The following is a 21,736-nucleotide window of genomic DNA, read 5'->3' as shown; positions in this document are numbered from 1 at the left end:
ACTGTTAATCCACAACAAATATTTCTTAGCACACCTGCAAAAAAAAAAAAAAAAAAAAAAAAAAAAGGCAGTAGTGGAAGTGGGGAAATGGATACGATGAAAGAAACAAATGAGAAGGAAAGTTTAATTTTCAAGGACTGTGGGTGGGATGAAATCCAGAGCAGGAGCAGCACTTTGTGCAGAACATCCAGGATTTACACACAGCTGAGGAGGTTTTAGGCTTTGGTATTAATGATAAACATGTAGCTACAAGCATGGCCGCCAGAGCCATTGTCAACATTAGAAGCTTTAAAATAAGATGTAAATAAGCATGTAAATTAACATGATTCTGTTGTACTGAACATAAACAGCCTTGATTCATTCAACTAAAGCTGTTGCCTCTGGTACTGCGGTGCGATAAAAATATGATTAATTATTTACGAAGTCCTTGATTAATTTTTATTTTCTTTTAGAGCCCCATAACTCTGCAGAAAAATACTGTAAACTGTTTTACAGTTTCTTTTTTTCATAGACCTGAAACTATTATGAGCTCTATGGCCAAAACAAATGGAACAAGCTTTGTGTTTTGGTTGTTTTTCCATTTACTATCGCACTTTGAAACAGTTAGGGACTTAGACTTAGGCTTTTGGACCTGCATTTTTTCTACTTGTACTTAAATTGAAACTGACATTTTTGACTTTCACGGCTGTATTAAAAGTGGCATTTATTGGGTGTAATGGTGTTTTACAGGTCAGGGAAGAAAAACCTGTAACTGGAAGTTCGCTGGTTCGAATCTCAGTGAGGAACCCAAACTGCTGAGGCTGCAGCAGATATAAAATGTATCAAATCATTCATGCTGGATGTCCTTCCTGAAGGAAGCAGCAGAGAAGCTCCCTCATAACTGTGACTTTTATTGAGTTAGGCATCTTTAGTCTTTATGTGACGATGAGGATATAATAAACTCTGCTGTGGTTCTTACTGTTCGGTTGGTGCAGATGGGGGTGAAGGCGTTGGTGCCACAGGTAAACAACCTGTTTCCGTTGACCAGCAGCACCCTGATGTAGTTCTGGCACTCCTCCTGTGAAAGCACACCGGCAAACACACATATCAGAGTTAGCAGTCGCAACGATGCCATTATCTATCCTCTGACAAGCAGCGAGCATTAGGCACAGGCACAAAATTGCATTTTATGCCAATAAATGAGAAAAACACCTGGAACAACGGGAGGGCTGCTCTGAAACGTGGCCAAGCTCGACAGAGTCAAATCAAGGCTAATGCCCACACGGCTTAGCCGTGTCACATCTTAATTCAACAGGGACCAGATTTAGCGGGGGATCTGAATAAGGTGGAGAGCGAATAAATGCATCGGGCACGGGAGAGGACCACTCAGGATTAGCTGGGAAAATTGCCTTGGCTTTGTTGACGGGTCAAAAAGTGAAATGAAAATGTGGCCTCTCACATACTTCATTCAATCATGTTTCTTTTTAGCCCACTCTCTACATTAATCAATTCGAACCACTTGTCTCTAAATTATTGTGAAGTTGAAGCTCACACCCTTTTCTTGGCGCTCTCATCCTCTGGGGTTTTGTCCTGGGTTACCAGCAAAACCACTCAGCTCTTGGTTAAAGAGCGCTCGACAAATAGCGCGAGACCGACGGAGCAAATGATTGATCGCATGACTGATTGTCACTGAACGCCGTGAACTCTCAACTTAGCGGTCGGGTTTTCGTCAAGGTTCGCAGAGGATTTCCATTAACGACAGTCAATGTAACAACAGTAGCCGACATTCATGCCGGAGAACAGCATTTGTTTTCGTCCTCGGACAGGGCAATAAACTCATAGAGTCCCCTCCATCTGAGAGGGGCCATGGGTTGGGTTGGTGAGGCCCCTCGTAGAAATTTAAAACCTTGTAAATCTGCTATTGTGCGAGCCACTTGAAGTGCCCAGGGCAACCCCCTTCTGCCCCTCCTCACCCTCTCAAGGGCCTGATTTAGGAGTGGAGGGCACAGTCGCAGAGGTGGTAGGAAGGGGGGGGGGGAGGACTTTTTATTTCCCTCTATCAAGATGAAGGCTGACTCATAAAACAACTCGTTTCCTGGTGCTAAGCACAGCCTAAGCGTGTGTGTGTGTGTGTGTGTGTGTTCATGCTGCAATGTGTGCCTTCAAAACAGAAGTTGTGTGCATGAATAGTCAAACTTGTAATGCGTGCCTATATATCTGCCCTGTTTGTGCAGCTCTTTGTGTACTGTATGTGTGTGTGTGTGTGTGTGTGGGTGCTGGGATGATGGTGGGTAGGGAAGGGGTCTGTATAACTCAATTCTCCCCTGCAGTTTGTTTCTACAGTAAATAAACATATTTAATATTTGGCCAGCCTCACAGTCTTGACTTGTTTATGAAAACTTCCTGACAAATGTTCCACGTTCGTACTGTAATACCGAGGCTGCTCTGCTCGGCTCTCGCATTATAAAACACAACAGAGGGAGCAATCAAATCCTGTCAAGTCAATTTAGCTCTCCTTTCTTCTCGTAGTTGAAATAAATCAAATACTAGGAAAGAAGTGGATGCGTAGATTAGAAAAAAAAAAAAAAAAATACAATCACTTGTAAATTCACTCAAAGCGCCAGGACGGTATCTGTGTAATAGCTTAAGCGATGGTATATTGCAGCGCATTGAGCTGGGTAATAAACCATCGAAAGCCCTGTCAGCTGCTGGGGAATGAAGTCTTTTAATGCTATTCTTAGTGTACATCACAGGAGCTGATCCTCAGAAAGGAACAGTGAGCAAAACAATTCGGCTCCGTCAGAGAGTCTCAAGGAGCGAGGTAGCATTGCTCTGTAATTCACAGCAGCTATCTTCTGCTGGCCAGCCCATGCATGCCTATTATGGGTCCCTAACCACCTTTCACAGGAGGGTAAATACATGGCGGCGCACTCAAAACACACATACACACACTCGCAAAAACAGATCAGGGCTGGGCAGTTCACCTACAAGTCAAGTTTTACTCTAAACCATCTATTTTGTGGGGATGCGTGCCAGCCGGCCGCATGCAAAAACATTCACATGTGCACCAAAATACGCTACAAACACAATAGGAGCTCCCTTTGTACAAGTGCTATGAATGAGACTGAAGGTGTGTTTGAAAAAGGTTTTAAATTCATTGTATTTTTTTGATTTAAATCCGCCTTGACTTCAAACCCACGCTAAAAGCAGGGATTCCCAGCTTGTGTGTATGTAAAGGCAGAATAAAGCGCCGCATGTTGCTTTCAGGACTCGTCATGTTTCATCATAACTACACTTTTTTTTTTTTTAGTCATCGCTATTTGGTTGTGATGGGCTCTTTGAAACGGATGTCTGTGAAAATGAATGGAGATCAGTGATTTCTGTCTTTATAATTTATTTTCTTTTAATTTTCACGCTAATGAATTTATGCAACAGCACTGTGCTCACAGGACAGCCAGACATCAGGGGGCCGGCATTCATTCAAGCGGTGTTTCTATAGAAAACCCAAACCCAGAGAAGAGTGAATAATCAGGCAGGCAGGGACTTTGCAGACTAGAAAACTGGTCAATGACAGTTGAGTTTAGCATTCTGGTTTGTATGGTTGTGATTCCGGCAACTTTATCCTAAAGAAAATGCCTTCAGTTTTACAAATCATTATAAGCTGATTTGTCAGCTACCGGCGCTCTGCTGGGTGCAACGTCAAATGTGACGTAGCAACCTCTGTAATATCATCAGATATTTCTGTCTGGCGCCTGCGGATGAGAAATTTTGTGTTCCCTCTGCCTCTATCTGTCTCTCTGTCCGATGTGTTTTCTCATTATTTTTTGCTGGATTGCTTTCACATGGCGTCATGATGTTGTAATGGTCTACACTCTCATCTTACCGTGAGATTATACCCGGTGGGATGTCGGGCTTGGGGGCCTTTCTGTTAGCATGTTTTCCCACGCAGCCCAACAACATACATTTCAGGTTAACTGATGACTCTGACTCTGTCTTTCTCTTTGTGTTTGCCCTTTGATGAACTCTTTAGGACGTATTTTACTTTAGTTGGATGGAATGTACAACTCTATATAGGATGTAGAAGTTATAAGTTTCAAATTCATCACAGAGCACAAACCAAGAAGCAAACAATAACACACACTTTCATAGACCGGTTTCTTTTCATCATTTTGCAGACTCTCCCATAACCTTAGTTACTTCTATCCTAGTAGTTTACTTTTAATATATATGTGCTGGAATTGATTTTCAATTTCTTGAACAAATAAAAAAAATTATAAATTTATATAAAAAGATAGATTAAAAGCCAGGTTTTTAAAGGTTTATGGCCTAAGTGCTGCAACGCTAAAGGTTTTCCCAACCTCATTGCTTTCACATTCAGCAGCATGCATTTTACAAGAGTTTTATGACATAAATTTTAATATGGCAACATCAATGTTTTAACATTGCTGTTGTGGGTTGACACTATAATTTTTACTCAAACCCCAAGAACTTTTAGAATCTGCTCCATCCAATGCAGTAACAGAAAAAAAAAAAACCCTGTGCCTGCACAGGTAGAACATGCAAACTCCACTCCTGCTCTGAGGCGAGGGTGCCTACAACTCAACAGAAAGATCCACTGATATAACTGAAGAAACATTTTTTTTTCTCTGTAAGTGTCACGTTTCTGAATCAATACTATAACTGCGTTCAAGCCTCACTCAAACTCACCTCAGATTTTCCTCGGCTGAAGCAGGCCCCCTTGGTGAACTCGTCACAGTGCCACTCAGCCTCCTGCAGGGACAGAGAGAAAAGCTGTGTGAAGCCTCCCAATAAACCATCGAGGAGAAGCAAACACTGGGCCATGTCACCATGAAACACTGTGAAAACCACTCGGGGAACCTAAACACAGCGGTCCTTGGCTCTCAGCTGTGGTTGAATTCCCATCCGTTTGAAGTCGATTTAATGTCTGGTGACGAGCCTGGCAACTAAACAAAGACTAGCAAACATTTAAAAATATGGAAAACCATACAGCGACAGGTCTGATACGCTGGCTGTGGGACTCATGTTTGAGTGCTGCCTATTTTTTGACATGGGTGGGAGTAATGGATTAAAAGAGAGGGAAATGCTGAATGAATGTGACACTGCATCTTCACTGTACTTTCAATCACACGAACACACTTACTGTACGCACAAGTTCACAAGCCCTGTTAAATACAGACACAGAATCCAATTAAGGTGTACATCAAGCAGAGACCTCAAGCAACAACAGGCGGGAACAGTCGGAGCCAAATGTCAATTTGATTAATGCGTGAGGGAAGAGGAGGGATCTTAAGACAGAACGGGCGAGTCCCTGGAGTAAGATGTCAGTTCTGTGATTTACACGTGGGAATGAAACAGACAGAGTTACATTTTACTACAGCAGGAAGAAGAACGAGAAGATAACACTGCCACGTGTTGCCTTGGAGGGAGAAGATGCCAACGAATTCTAGTCTCTGTGGTTTATTTCCATCATGACCTCTGAGGAAGGGGGTGGCTCAATAATTGATTTAAAAAAAAGACATAAATACAATTTAAAAAATAAATCTATATTCATGAAATGATTGCTGGCTTTCGGAGAGCGTGAGGACACTAAGACCATTCCCGCAACCACCTCAGTGTGACTGGCAGGAATAGGGAAACAGAAAACCTTCTTGGTGCAGTGATACGCTGAGCAACAAGTCAGAGAAAAGTCCTGAGAAGTAAAACTAAATGATTTCTATTCCAGCCACAAATATATGGCTTTTTCCGAGCTGATAACCTGGCAAGTGGCTACGGGGCAAAGGCTTCACTCTCTGTGGGAATATAGTAAATATCACTAACTGGGGGGAATATTAGATTTCACCTTGGTATCACAAGTGCTTTATGCCAGGACAAGAGGGGGAGAAGAAAACCAAACCCCCCTGAGCACTTTAGGAAACTTCTTTCATTTCCTCTTTGAGAAGGCTGTGGAAGTTTGCTCAGTGTTTTATGACAACTTCTTTGCCTTTCACCTCAGTGGCCTTTCTGGGGTGTCGCTGCACCCAACTGTACACACTCACTCACTCACTCACTCACGCAAACACATGGGCAGCAACAGGAGGGAGCTTAAAGAGAGCCAGTGAGGGAAACGGGGCTCAGGGTGTGTGGCACTATTCAGGGAGGATAAGATATGGAGCATTAATGGGAGCTGGCGTCGCTCCTTCTCTTTCTGTGTGTGTCGGTTTGCATTCCAGGCCAAAGCCGGCTATTCCGGGGCAAAGCCTCCGTCGCAGGCACAAACCAGACGCATCAGCACAAAGCGGCACAGCCTGCACACACAGCACCGCAGCTGGCCACAGCTGAACCCGGTGTGGGCGCCGAAAGTGCTTTCGCTAATCGCAAGGGAGGGGAGGGGGCAGAAAACCTAGTAATGGTCTGAAACCTTATTCACTCGTGTTCAGTGTGAAAATCAATCATAACACAATGCAAAATAACAACTTGAGATCACATTAATGGAAGCAAAGAGGCTGCTTTTATCATTACGCCGCGATTATGTGATTCATCATCATTTAGCTTAGTTTAAAGCATGATTGTAGAATTCCATATATTCTCATTATATCTTTAAGACATCAACTTTATGGCTGCTAAGTATGTGCTGTCCATATGGCAATAAGTGGTGAATATGCTGGCATCATTGACCACTAAAGCCACCCAATCCGACTGGCCCGGATCAAATGGTCCAGGGTAAGGAACAGAATCAGAGTTACGCAAAAGCTGATGTCAGTGTCATTAGGAAACATTAAAAGCTCATTAACATGGTATTGTTCAGCCCCCATGCTTCCACGATGAATCTGTCTCGGACTGAAATATGTTGGGAACGAGCAGTCGTTAAATAATAATAATTCTTGGCTTTATCAGAGGACGCTGCTTCACAGAGGCCCTTTTTTTTTTGCTTTTGTCATAAAGGGGACGACTGGAATAAAGACTTCGAGGGGAAAACAAAGAGAATAAGAAAGAGCCAGAATCATATTTAGTAAGCTGATAATGGCAGTGAATTAAGCCAAAAGAAGAAGAAAAAAAAAAGAACATCCATCATGGCACAGTAATGATATTTGGATTTTGTGGAACTTATTAGAGGATAATTATGTTTTAAAAGTGAGTTTATATTTTCATTGTTATTATCATATTCATAGTAGGAATCACAATATCACATTCCACGTATCTTCATTTGGAGGTGAAACTGAAAGTAGGCAAGGATAAAGTGTCGTAAACTTCTGTAGTAAAATATCAAGTAAAGAAAACTCAAATCAAAGCTAAAAACGTTTCAAGACAGTGCATGGCTGTCCATTGGATAAGTTCTTCATACTTGTGACCCTTATTTTACTGACCTTTCTCTGCTGACATGATACCTAATGTGTCCACTTCCCATAACTGTAACTACTGCACCATTTGTGATATCAGTAACTACCAGAAAACAGCGATATATATAGTTTTGCACTCAGCCGAGTGATCACTGATCCCCTCAGGATTTATTTATTTATTTATTTACAGTGCAAGTGTCCAATCACAGATACAATTCATCACTATTTCACAAATTTGTAAGATGAGCTACTCAGCACTGTGGAAAACACAGTAACCTTTAAGAACTACCAAAGCTTAATTCATTTTGGAAGAAGGTCGCTGTCGATACATCCGTCCCGGCAGCAGTTCTTAGTCTTCATCCAGACACTCCTAGAGTCCACGCTCCTTGCCACAGCATTTGTAACACCATAATGGAATATTTTCGACACATCATCATTACCATTTCTCAGCACAGGGTCATGGGTTGTTTTGTTGTCTTGATTTCTTAGCTCGTCCCTGGCGGTGTTGAGTGTACCGTACCTCGATTCTTACTTTCCGAAGGTAAACCACCACAAAGGCTTCAAATATTTGGAAACTTCAGCATTTCTTTCCTTATCTTCCAAATTAATAACTATAAAGTGATGACGACCACGAAATGCATGAGAATGTGCTGCTGTTACGTTTTGCCAGCTTGCTTTGTCAAGGTACCTCTTCCTCAATGTCATTACATTAAACTACAGCATTAACCTTGAAAATATGAACAAAAAATATGGTATAACGTGAGAACAGTTCACATAAAACTGATTCGGAGACCAATATGCCATTACTCACACATGTATTCCCAGTGACTGTAATTGTAGAGATATACGTACGCTCGATGGGGAAATGTGTGTTCAGTTTAATGATTTCCGACAGATTCTATTAGATACAATTTGCATGAATTACAACTTGACATTAAAGTCATTACTACTTATAACATCCTTTAATCACACTCTGCATTGATCTTTTTAATTAACAAATATTTCAGTGAGTGCCTTATAACCGTTTAATGGAACAGTGAGCTATAAGAGTCTCTATGCTACACAACCAAGAACCTTTGAGTGAAGTTAATTAGTTTGTCAACTCTTTTTAATGCTTTGTTTTTTGTGCACAATTCTCAAGAATAACCATAAGAAAACAGAAGCAGATGCGAGGAGATATTCTAACGGTGATTTCACAAATATTCTAGGTAACGTTTGATGTTTTCTGCAGCACTAGGCGCTTTTTATTCATCTACCTTCAGCATTGCTTCAGAAAAAAATGCACTGCCATATAAAATTAATGATTAGAAATTACAGAGCAGGAGCAAGTCAGTGACTGGTTTTGGATCATTGCTGCTCGCTCTTTTAAGTTTAACGATGCTTCGACAACAAAATGTACATTTACAAAAACATCATCGAGATCACAGACAGAGACACATTTTGCATGTACAGCAGAGAGTGAATGGGTCTGTATTACAAAAGCACAGAACCAACTCATGGACTGACATGCAAACTATCATATTTGTAGCGTTTCTGGTGTTTTTGTGTGCATGACGCTCATTTTCAAAACACTGCTCTAACAATATTTTCTGCAAATGCAAAAACTGTTTCATACAAAAATCTGATCAGGGACATTTAAAGACCAGAACACATTTTTGGGTATATTTTGTGAGTAAAATTGCTTATTTGGTCACCTTCATGTGTTCAGGAGTTGGAAAGCCCATTTAAAGGAAATCCTTAATGTGCATGCTGTCAAACAGCTTGGCTGAGAATAGGAATGGAGGCTCTCCTCTGAGGATCAAAATTACAGAAGTCTGGGCAAGCCTGACACACTCTCTCAGATCTGACAAATTGTCATGTGAGTAAATGTGGCAGTTCTCTGGAATACGAGATCAGTTACCTGATGTGGAAGGTTTTTGGAGGGCTGACTGAGGTGTAAATTTAAACTACGGCAGAGTGTGTTGCTTCGGGGGGGGGGGGGGGAATGTTATGTTATGTTGCACGTGCTGTTCTCCGTGGTGCCCTCTGTAATGAGTGTTACGCTCGGAGTTTAACCACTGTGCTTCAGACTCCTCACACTAAGGAGCTTTTGTCCCCACTTGGTGGGTGCAGATCCGAAGAGTGAGGGTGGGCAGTGAGGGCGGGAGGCAGAGACAAGGAGAAGGACAGAAAAAGGGAAATATGGGACAAACAAACCCCCAAAAAACAACAAAGAGAAAACCGATTCCAACTTAGGAGTCGACCAGAACAAGGGAGACTGTGTGGGCAGAGTGAAGCAGTCAGCGAGATGGAGGAGGGAGTGAGGAGCTGAATTCCGAAGCACCAGTTTCCAGACATGATACTGAATATATTTTGCATAAAGAGGGTCCGGAGAACACACTCGCTGCTGACAGCTGTCTAGCTTAGTGAAATGACTGGCTGTGTCTCATTACAAGAGGACGACGGCGGGTTGGGAGTACGAGCGGGGCAGATCCTGCGGGGGAAATATAATCCGTCTTATGAATAGCTGATATTACCTTTTGATGTGCTGGCACAATATTTACTATTCAGACTGATGTCTGCTGATGTAAGCTACTGAAAGATTTACACATGAAATTGGTCTTGATGTCATGTCTCAGCAAGTGTGTAAGTCTGAGTCACTACACATATCATCACAACACCTTAAAGAGACGAGCCAGGCGAGAAGTGACCCCCCGCTGTGCATCTCACTATATAGGCTGAGAATTGCCTAACCTTGCCATCATCTCCACGAATGCACCAGGACCCTTATCTCCACTTGGAATAATACTTTTTTTTTCTTTAATCCTATGCATTTAAATGGCCAGCTTAGTGATTTAGTAATTGAGTTAGCGATGCTGCCCGAGCTTCCGAGGACATTTTCTGTTAGCCACTGATTAGCGGGGCTAATTGTCAGGATAACGAAGTCTAATTACAAAAGACAAGCCTGTGAAATACAACATGCGAGGGTGGGAAGAGCCTTTTGTTTTCTTGGGCGTCCTCCTCCTTCTTAATGGCACAACGGTACAACGGGGAGGCGAAGAAAAATGGAGGCACAATGTACATCTCAACAGCCTACAGTGTCCGCTGCCAAAGGGAGCTGTTATGGATAGTCTTCTCATGTGCCAGTGCAGGAGGAGAAGCAAGAGAGGGAGAGAGTCTGGAGTGTATTTCCACTATTTTCTCCTCCTCTGCTGTATTGAATGGTGAACAATGCTACGGATCCTCCCCGTCCCTGTGCTTATTGACTAATGCAGTACCACAGTGTTTCTGTTGAAACTCGGCCTTGTTGTCTGCATCCTGTTTCGATTCAGCATTGAAACAGTATCCTCATATTGGATTCTTAAAGGACGCGTTTCCCCCTTTAATTTCTACTCATATTAGCACCTTGGCTTGGGAAAATACGAATTCAAGAGGGCTCTTTCTTTGCCTGCAAATTAGACACTTTGGTTCTTTCGAGTTAGGGCTTTTAAAGACTGCTGCGGAGGTGTGCAGCCTTCAATTAGAGCAGGTGTGCAAATGGGCAGGAATAACCACTGTAATTGGGCATTTAACTAAGTCAGAGGACAATATTTGAGGAGCTCGCACGCTGACAAAAACACGAAGCGGAGTGGTACACTGAGCTCACTTGGCCCCTCATCAGCACTGGCAGCACAATAGGAAACGGCAGTGCCAGCATTGATTCGCCAGCCCGAGGTTGGCAAGTGGCTCAGCTGAGGGAGTTGAATGAGAGACAGTGAGGGCAGAAGGGCAGCGCTGAACAGATGTGAGATATGATACAGTGTTCACCTGTGGACAGAGGAGGTGAAACTGTGGTTTGCTGGACTGTTTTATAGCTTCTCCTTTGGCTGTGATGACTCTAAATGTCTCATTAGTTGTGCATGGTGCAGAGTGAAGTCTAAAATGAAGCAAGGAGAAAGAATCAACCTTTTGTTCCTGACAGTGTTTTCCAGTTCAGTGAGGATGAGGGTAGAGGTTGACAGGGGGAAGAAAGGCCTCTTCAGGCTATTCGCTGAAAAAAATAAATTAATTAAAAAAAGAAGGAAAAAAAGATAATGAAGTGCCAGATATTAAGTCCAATCAAGGACAAAGAGAGCTTCACGTTTACCCCTTCAACCCCGTCACTTCAGCCATCATTCAGTCTGAGCAAACGCCTGGAAGTTCATGTGATGTGAAAAACCTTCTGTTTATGATTCTATAAGTGCTTCTCCGTCTTGTAAGCGGTTTCTTCAACATGCCTTTATATCTTCCCTAGGGGACTGAACCTTTTCTACTCTCGGGACTGATTGAAGAGCACATCTGTGGTGTGGCCTTAAAAGACACAGAAACAATGAAAGTGTAAAAGTTCTCAGATGGCTTAACACTGGCTCTTTTCACAAATGTCCTCTTTCGCTCAAACTTTTGATGTTGTTGGCTTTTTTTCTTTTTTTTATTACCTCCAAGCAAGGAGAGCATTTACTGAGGAGATTACGGTTGCTGGGGCTCAGACCCGATCAATCTTCTTGTCTCAGCTCGATATGTGCAATAGACCAGCAGTGTTTAGCTACCACCCCAAGTGTCAGTACACTCTAAACCCTCCATAATACAACAATAAGGCTACCAAGTATTAAGAGTTAATTTTCTGCCTCACCAAAAAATACTAGAGAACAACTCTGCACACTCAGACCAAGGACAGGAAAAGGTGTGTTGGATTTACTCCGCCTTCATGCAGCCAAAGACCTTGGCTGCTGTTTTCCTCCAAAGAAATGTTTCATGCATGTATACACAGGATGGGATCAGCCATCGATCATATGGTAATTATGTCCACGTCTTTGGTGGATTGTGGGTTGCTTGTGTGACTGAGCCTTTAAGCCTTGTGCTCTGTCAAGTCATACACAGCCTTCCTCTTAATGTTGCCAGTCATGCAAGAACAAACCACTGTCACCGGGCATTAGCTGGCAGGGCTGATGCATGGGGCAGGGGTGAAATTACAAAGACAAGCGTAGGTGTTGCCTTTAGTTTGGAGAAAACAAAAGGGAGCACAAAATCGTGCAACTCTGCTGAGTATCAGAACAACTCAAATAAAAATGCACTGAACTACTATCAGCTGGTTGTGCACAAACTTTCTTTCTTGGCAGGGCACCTTCAGCACCACATTCCCTTGTAAATCTATTTGATCAATCAGCAATGCATGTAATGTGAGCGGAGGAACATTGCCGTAGGGGGGAACTCATTCAAGTCTTTCATATCCAACAACAATGAGAATGAGAAATGTATGTAAACCCTGCCACAGAGGCAACCAAATCTCTGTGCAATTAATCTCCGGTTTTACGCTCGAATGCAAAAGAAGAAAAGATCGCAGCAGATTTCCGAAGAGGTGAATGGAAAGAGCGCCACTTCTGCTCTACAAATTTGAACTTAGACTTCCCCTTGACTCTGCAGCCCCCTTCCAGTCAGATGCAAAGCGAGGGCAAGTGCACAGGTCAAAATAAAGTGGCTCCGGGCCTTGGCAGGCATTACCAAATCCTTTTCTCTCCGCAGAAGGTGTCCTGGAGATGAGACGCTGATTGGCTCGGAGGAATCTCCTCGCTGATTCTGCAGCGCCAGCCGAGCGCGGGATGAATTAAGAAAGAGGGTATGATTGGGTGCTCGGATGGCACAGAGCATCTTTAAAAAGCATCCGTGTCCCAGTGAGCGGCTACAAAAGAGCGGCTCTGCATGAATCCTCGTCTTTCTCCGTGGGGGGTTTCTCCGCTTTCTTCGCTGTCGTGCTGCTCCGCGATTCCTTTGTGTGCGCTGCCCTCCACTCCTTTCCAGTCAACAGATTCCACCTCGCTTCTTATTGAGCCTGAACGTTTTTTCTCATTTTCCCCTTTCTCGGCGGATTTATATCAACACTGCTCCCTCCATCCCCCATTCACACTGCTGTGTTTCTCACCTCTCACCCATCCCATCCTTTCCTCTGGTTTACCAGAGTGTAAACTGCAAACACCAAGAGTTGTCTAAGCACCACTAAGATATAAAGAGCTCAATGTGTCAATGTTTGTATTCTAACTCGATGGATCACAGAGCAGTTAGCTCCACAGGTGCTGGATGTGGGCTCAAATGGGTGGAAAAAGGAAAAAAAGAAAAGAAAGGGAGGGAAACAATTTCAATTCCAACATCCAAAAGGAGATGCAACGACATTTGCAAAAACACTGTGTTGCTGTTTCTGTACAACTTTTCACCATAGATAGTAGGTGAAGTCTTCAAGCAAGCATTTCAGCTTGTGAGGGCTTAATAACGTCGTTGAGAGAACTTCAACCAACATTGTGGCATCTTGTTAAAGAAATCGCACCATTTTTTTTTAAAAAAAGTCTTCCTTCACAGTATTTGTCACATGCAGCTTCAAATTGGATTTAAACACGGAGGGTATTAACAGCCTAGGCTCCAGATCAACAGTCTTTCCCTCCTTCTGTGGATCCGCTCACAGTGCCGTCAACCAAACCCAATGATACTCCTTCGGTCAGAAAGTTGTTTTGACACGTGAAATGCTAAACCATTTTACTGTAACAGCTTTCGGTTGTGAGAGCAGGAAGCTCCTTCCTACAGCCGGAGCGGTGGTGCGTTTGGTTGGAGGCAGGCAGGGAAGAGTTGTGTGATTAAAACTTAATGCACGTACACCCAGAAAAGTAGGTGAGTCACGGAGAGGGGGAATCAGAAAGACAGAGTGAGGGAGAATTAACACTCACCTGGATCAGTGTCAGGTCTTCCAGATTGAGCCTGAAGAGGTGATTTCTGTGGAAAAAAAAAATCAAAAGACAGTAAAAATAATGAAAAGGTGTGAGTGGCTGAAGTCATTTTCTGCACATTAGCAGGGAAATGGATATGAGCTTTGAACAGCACATAAATGCTGTTGAGTCTTTTTATGAAAAAGTATGACCACACTGGACTTAAAAAAAGGTGGAATTATGACTTTTTTGTGATGTTTTCATGTACAAAATACAGCGAAATTTCCAAAGAATCACATCTTTGATTATCTTCTATTTTCTCTTTGAATTTTGTTGTATCCAAACATGCAAAAAATGAGCTTACTTGGTGCTTTTTGGGCAAATCTGCAGAAAGGTGTTGAATCCTAAACGTCGCAGTGTGTTTCAATAAACTGACCACATCAGTTAGCTTTGATGATAATGCTAAAGCTGAATCTCAGCATCTATATCATGTTGGCTACTCATAAACAGTATGATCCAAGAGAAATACATCAGAAACAGTGATATGTTTAACATTAAAATTGATTAAATGTTTCTCTTGCAATATTTATACTATGTAAAGCTCATCCTGTTGTTCCAGGTTTTATATTGTATTTGGCTGATTTTGGCCCTCAGGCGTTTTCTGGCTTTCATGACCCCCACAAGATCAAATTCAGGTATGGTTACAGTGCAAGTGATTTATGTAGCTTTGCTTCACTCATCTCAAACGGAAATGAGATGCAGATGTGTAACTTTTTTTTCTAGCTCCACTCATTCACATATTGAAAAAAACTCTTAAGCATGCACATGAGATAGTACTCCACAATATTTGTGAATCCAGCAAATTGTCGAAGCACATATTTTAAACTGCTGCATCTGAGCTTCGTATATGTGTCCCACTTGGAAGTGATTTGTGATACGAAGCTGTGAGCAGAGTGCTGAAAAAGGCTGGATTCAGCAGATAGCTGGATTTTTACCATGGCAGCACATGATGAATGTCTAGGTTGAACCATACCATAATTAGGACATAAAGAAATAGACAATGCCTAGCCTCGGTTCCAATCTACTACTGTATTTCCTTGTTGTTTTAAAGAAATGGTAAAAGAGTGAGAGACTCAAGGACACTGAAAGCCTGGTGGTGAAATCAGTGATAATCCTGCCTTGCCTGAAGCATTTCAAAATCTGCAAGGCACAGATGGAATTTCATTGGCCTTTCCAAGTTTTAAGAAACATAAAGCCATAATGAAAAGCCTGTTAATACTAACAGTGTTATATCCACTAAAACCACAATGCACATTTACAAAAATCAATCCCCACAAAATCTGACGAGAAGTGAAAGCATTATTTATTGTGATTGTATTCCTTTGAGATTTGGACATCTTTGTGTTTTGGCTGAGGGAGACTATTGTTGGATTTAATTGCAATGACAACAGTTCCATTTATTTTCAATTATTTATCGGGGATTTTTTATATATATATTTTTTTGTAAGTTTCAGTGGAGTTAGACTTTTTTTAATGATCCAGTCTGATACTTTTTATCGATAAACAGACTTTTCAGACGTGCCGTTGACGACCCAAGATTACTTTTGCTATTCTCATTCAGCAAAGTTTTTTAAATCACATCTCATTTCTGTGTTAAAACGGCAAAGTGTGTTCCCACTAAACACCTGCACATGCTACAATCCATCAGTTTTCCAGAGTGGCCATCAGGCAAGTCGCGGTGTGGCGACGGCCCCCCGTTTTACTGTATTGATATTTGCATCGATCCCTCTTTCCTTCCATTATCACTCATACTTCCAACCCAACCTGCAGCCACCTTTGCAACCACATTGCCTCTCACGGTTAGACACTCAATAGCCACTGAACTGGCACAGAGGATCCAACTGAATCTCTTATTTGATTTTCTGGTATTGATCTGGCTGAACTGGGGCTAAAAGTACAAGATCGAAAACAACTTCAATCTTTCTATAATATCATGTTATATTATAAACAATTATCTTCTACACTTCTTAGTTCAATTTCAGGTTGCAAGGTATTGAAACTAATCCAATGGAGGAGGGCAGATTACTGCCTGATTCTGGTCACACACATTTATAGAAACAGCAATTCCACCTAAAGCACTCAAATGCATGTCTTGGACTAGAATGCCATAAGAAAACTCATAAACACACTAAAGCATGCAAACTTTGACTTAAACCAAACACAGTACAAGTTGAGGTGGGAGCCAAAACCACTAACGAACTGTGCACATGCAATATTAAATTTTGTTCTGCGCAATGAATCATTGGTTGGTGCGATCATGATTGATCGCATTGTTACATGCAAAAGTCAATAATAAATCCAAAAGTACTTTATTCTGCAACGGCTGTAAGTGCCGCTGTATAAACAAAAGTGCAATACAATCTGTTTCACTAACTGCAATTACAGAAAGTAAATTACATCGTAGCTGTTTAGAATCAAAGAGTAAAAACTAAAACTGACATTATTTGTATTTTATGCATCTTCTTATTTGGAAATGATTGAATGAAGTGAACTGACCTGGTTGTATGTTTTGAAAGCTGTTTCACTTCCTATCAAAGTGGCTTCATCGGTTCAAAGTGATTTTGCCACCACTGGGTTCCAGTAATAATGTTTTAACGAGATTGTCATATCAATATATTATATTATATTATATTATATTATATTATATTATATTATATTATATTATATTATATTATATTATATTATATTATATCAGTAGGGATTACTGACTTTTATCCATTCACATATACAGTGTATTTTCCCTGATTAGCCTTTTTCTTTCATGTGAGTTCCAGCATGCATTAGTAAATTCCCTGGGCTCACTTTGCTTCTGTTTGTTTCGCTCCGTTCCTTCCTGATGGCCTCCTTCTATTATCTCCCTCTCACACTGTTGTGATTTTTTTTCTTTCTATTGACAAGTAGAGCCATTAAGAGAAGTGAGGAGCACATTTCATCAGCAATCAGCTGGAGACGCCGATGCCATCGATGTGCATACACACATCTACAGAGAGGATCCAAGTGGAAAGAAAAAAGGACGAAATTCTAAAGAAATGTTGAATATAGGCCACAAAAAAGAAAAAAAAAACCTACTTAAGTACCTCATGCACTTTTATTGATTTTGTGATATTGATCCCGACAACCTTGATGACACATCCATAGTTCTGCAGACTTTGTGTATTTTAGTGTATCTGTGGTTTTAAAAATGAATTCAGTGGCACACAAATGTTGCTGATACCAAAGGCATTATTTATTAGACACAGATTAGTATGTCCCTCATTTGGCAGCCCAGTACACAACAAACTTTGATTCTGTGTCCTCCTTTCTAATGAAAAAACAAAAACAAAACAAAACATGAAATTCTGCGGCTGCAGTGGGAAACCTGTCCATACAGACCAGTTTTCAGTCCCCAATGTGCATCAATGAGCATTGTTCATCCAGGACAAAGTCACTGTTCTCACTTTGGATCTCTTTAGACAGAGACTGACCACTGCAGAACGGAAACACCCCATCAGAGCTGCAGCTTTGGAGATGGTCTGACCTTGTAGAAGTCACTCAAACCATTATGTTTTAATCCCTTTTCCTGCCAACTGTATCCCACCTACTAACTGAAGCCTTTATAAATGTTATTTACTCTTCCTGTCTGATTAGTCTCATTCTCATATCTCAACACTATGTCACCGTTTACATTGCTTGCCTTTTTGTTTAGGGTTTCCCCGACTGTTTTTCGGTCCTTTGTTTCACTCTGTGATACTCAGGTCTATAAATAGAACTCGTGAAAGATCTGGGTTAAACTGGAAAAAACATAGGAGGCCTGAAAGTTTTTGTCTGCGGACGCTGTCAGTGCTGAGAGTTCTGCTGCAATCACACAAACTTTTTCGATCAACTGTTAAGGCTAATGAGGATTGAGATGATTTTTTACATGAATGGGGCTTAATGTTTGTACATAGGAAGCAGAGAAGTCTCACATAATCTGCTTGTGTAAACATATTAATGTCTCCACAAATGAAGTAATAAAAGCACACACACACTTGGCTTGGCTTTACAGACAATGGATTTGGAAACAATCCCAAAAGCCACTCCTCTGTGGCTTTTGAAGACATCTATAGAGGATCTCATCATTACTCATGCCACGCATCAACAAACACTGCATAAAACAAGAATGAAAGACGGCACAATGAAGGGAAAAACTGCAAAATAAGGTCAAAAAGGGAAGGTTGAAGAAGAAGACACTGAAAAAAGGCCGGGAGATGGGTTACCTGGCACCGACAATGAGTTCGTTCTGGCCAGGGTCAAAGGTCAGCTGCGAGTAATCCACCGTGCCCTCTGCTTTGAACCTGGAGATCCACGGCTCCATCTCTGCCAACGATACCAAAAGGACACAGTAAGCCAATCAGAGGAAGGCATTTATGACCGTTCATGAAAGCTGGAGTGATGTGGAGTGATCTGAGCTGAAAAGCCTGTTTTAACTTTTCCCGTAACACCGAAACATCGATGCCTTTAAGAAGCAGATTTTTGTCCCATCTGCAACTCTTACCCTTCCAGCCTTCATTTTAATATTTATTTTTTTCAGTACCTGAAGATGTATTTGTAATAGTTGTATTTACAAATCAAACTGTCCAGATAAAAATGGTTGTTTGTATTCAGGCTCATGCAAAGAACCCAAAACACTCCAGACTATAGTTAAGAGTTGCTCCTGGTTTCAGTACAGTAATTCTGTTTTATTCGCAGGTGCAAATTATTGTCGCCACACACTAGTAAATCCTGTAATCACAGGCTGAACTCCACTGAGTGCCAGCAGTCTTCCAGATAAAACAAAGCACACCTGAGTAAAGAACTGTAGGACAGTTTTTGTTTGGAGGGAAAAACACATCTATCTTTCTGCAAAAGCATTTTCTATATCTATCATGAAATAGTTTTGTAGGATACCAGGCCAGCTGCACATCAAACTTAGCTGGACACAATATATTACATGAACACTTGTTTTTCTGTTTGCATAAAGCATTGGAAGTGAGAAAATTATCCATTAATGTTTCAAATAAATTGTGAAGTTCTCTTCGATACTCTTGGTCGATCCTGACCCAGCACACTGAAAATGCTTTGATTGGAAAGATACATTCTCAAATACATAAGTCAATTTTCCTTTCCTGCATCGGTTTTTCATATTTTAGCTGAAAACCGGCTCTGTCAAACATCTTCAGACCAAGATGTGAAAATGAGCACTCTTAAATTACTCAACAAGAAATAAAAGGGACCAAAAAGAGAGAGAGAGAGAGAGAGAGAGAGAGAGAGAGAGAGAGAGAGAGAAAAAAAGACATCCAGCTGTCCTTGATTGATAAGGTCGCTCATTCAAGAAATCCTTTTGCGTAGATCAAAGTGCTCAGACATTAGTGGTTCACATGCTTCTTGTCTTGCAGTGAAGCCTGAAATGTGACCCAGTGGGGCCTCCTTTGATTTCTGCGCACCTCCAAAAACTCCTGTTGATCGAGTGGTTTCATGGAAATAAATGAATGCTCCACCCTGTACGCACCATAAAGGAGGCCCACATTCAAACATTTCATGGAGCCTGACAGAGTGTGCATGGAGGTTACATAGGCAGCGAGACGGAGAGACATCCCAGACAGACACTGACATCTTATCCACAACATGCCTGTTTTCATGGCGCCCAACCCATTAACCTCTGACCAATCGCATCAAGGCATGAGGACAGCTCGTCTACTGTCTGGTTACCTGATAGGTTCGGTCAAGGGTGGTCAATCAGTCATTACAGTGACTTGTGCGTTCCATTGTTTATGGCTTCCTCCAGCCGCAGTCATAGTTCTTTATCCAAGTGTTGCTGCATACAAAGATCGGATTGCACTTGAAGAAAGCTTCACCATATATGGTGCATTTACTCATGATACAGGATATCTTTGAGGAGAATGCCAGCTCTAAAATCAGAAGGCTGATTCCTTTCAGCAGTAATTCCAAGTCATTCATTACCACATTTTTGAGCTATTTTAAAAAAAAATCAAAGGGACATTTTTAATTTACCAGGGAGCTTTCCATCAGGGCCAGAAGAGAGAGAGAGGCAGAGAGCGAGAGGGAGAGAGAGGACAGCTTGAATATCCTCCTCGAAACACATTATCTGCTTCTTCAGGCACACCTGTCATACAGCGTTTCAAATGAAAGCACCCTCTCCCTTGACTGCATCAAAAGCAAGTACTTCGAGCTTCTGTGACAAATGTGGGATTTCTGAGTGGCTCAATATGAAGTCAAACAAAGCAAAAAAAAAAAAAAAAAAAAAAAGAAAAAGACATGAAAAAATAAAGGAAAGGAAAAATACATTGAGAGCTTCCAAAGAACATCTGCTACCTTCAACTCATGTAAAGGGACCAATCTACGACTCCGCTAACAAAACAACATCATTTGCTGAGAGACAACGCCACCGTATGCAAAGACATTTTCCCGTTGTTCTCTTTCAAGTCTCCAGTGATAACTACAACAGAGTTGTGTTAGGGGAAAAAAAGCCCCCCCTGTGTCTCCTTCTGGGTTTCACAGCAGCACTAATACATTTTCATTAGCCTCCGTGAAATAAATATCAGTGGGATCGCGACCAACTTCACCCCAAACATTTCCTTTTGCTTTAATAGATGCTGCTCTGTTTATTCTACGGGGATACAGAAACTTCCGCGCGTGCCAATCCCTTGGTTGCAATGGGCTTGTTTTTCAAGTGGATCCCTGGCTCCCTGGCACACTGTGACACCCCTCGGGGGGGAAGACAACGCTTGACGAACCCAGCGTCTCCTCATAAATCTCCCCGACTCACCAGGGGAGCCTCGCTGAAGGAGGTGATTGAATGTGTATGTGTGTCTGTCTGTCTGTGTGCGTGTGTGTGTGTGTGTCTGTGTGCAATCCAGAAATAGAGGATATTTGTTGGGAGTGTGCAAATGGGGTGAAAGGTTGTAATTGAACACAACGGCACTCAAAGGATTTATGGCCTTTTGTGATGAGGCCATGGAAGCATTCATAAGCATTCATAACAGGAGCGGATGAGCCCTCCCAAGGCTGTGAAGGTGAATATATGTAGCTTCCCAAAGTCAAGCTCATGAGGATTTAGCAGATTGTGCTTTAGTTATACTGCTGGGATGCAAACGCTTGGAAAAATCTCTAACAACAACCTTGCTGGATAAAAAAAAGTTAGTGTCACCACAGAGACTAATTCTGAACTCTGATCTTACGCGTGATATTTATCTGTTTTTGGAAAGGATGTAGTAGCTAATCTTAATGGCACCTGGGGAGGTTTTTATAGTGCCACACAGAGCCAACAAATCAACCTTATTGTTAGCCAAAATGAAAAGAAGCAGTCGGACAACCCCCAAAGAATATACAAAAAAAAAAAAAACCCAAATCCCATACCCGCTTGCTGCATTTCACTTCTGCTTTGAATGTTACACTCAGTCGCATCAGCTGCACATTAAATGCATGTGATAATGTAATCACGTCACGTCTATGCTTGTGCAGCAGCCGAGTGAATTAGAGGATTGGCCGCTTTTGACACTAAGACATCATCTCTCTCACACACACACACACACATGCACACACCCACACACATGAGGACTCGCACACCCAAATTGGGATGAAATTTTAAGGCGCAGACAGGGCTTTGGGCCAACACGAAGCTTACAAACACACACGCACACACACACATTCAACCCC

General features: G+C 41.8%; 1 protein-coding gene across 2 annotated transcripts in view; it reads right to left on the bottom strand.

The window, feature by feature from the left end:
- The window catches only part of sema5a (sema domain, seven thrombospondin repeats (type 1 and type 1-like), transmembrane domain (TM) and short cytoplasmic domain, (semaphorin) 5A), a 140,199-nt gene that overhangs the window by 72,870 nt on the left and 45,593 nt on the right, over positions 1-21,736 (bottom strand). For both annotated transcript variants that reach the window (XM_030099161.1, XM_030099162.1), the window contains exons 3-6: positions 18,298-18,397; positions 14,024-14,069; positions 4,687-4,749; positions 959-1,057 (exon numbers count right to left, since the gene is read on the bottom strand). In XM_030099161.1, the coding sequence (XP_029955021.1) occupies positions 959-1,057; positions 4,687-4,749; positions 14,024-14,069; positions 18,298-18,397 (308 nt within the window). The remainder of the gene's footprint in view (positions 1-958; positions 1,058-4,686; positions 4,750-14,023; positions 14,070-18,297; positions 18,398-21,736) is intronic.

This window comes from Salarias fasciatus, chromosome 9 (assembly GCF_902148845.1).
Source record: "Salarias fasciatus chromosome 9, fSalaFa1.1, whole genome shotgun sequence".
NCBI lineage: Eukaryota > Metazoa > Chordata > Actinopteri > Blenniiformes > Blenniidae > Salarias > Salarias fasciatus.
The sequence above is the reverse complement of the archived record's forward strand: the minus strand, read 5'-3'. Positions and strand labels throughout refer to the sequence as shown.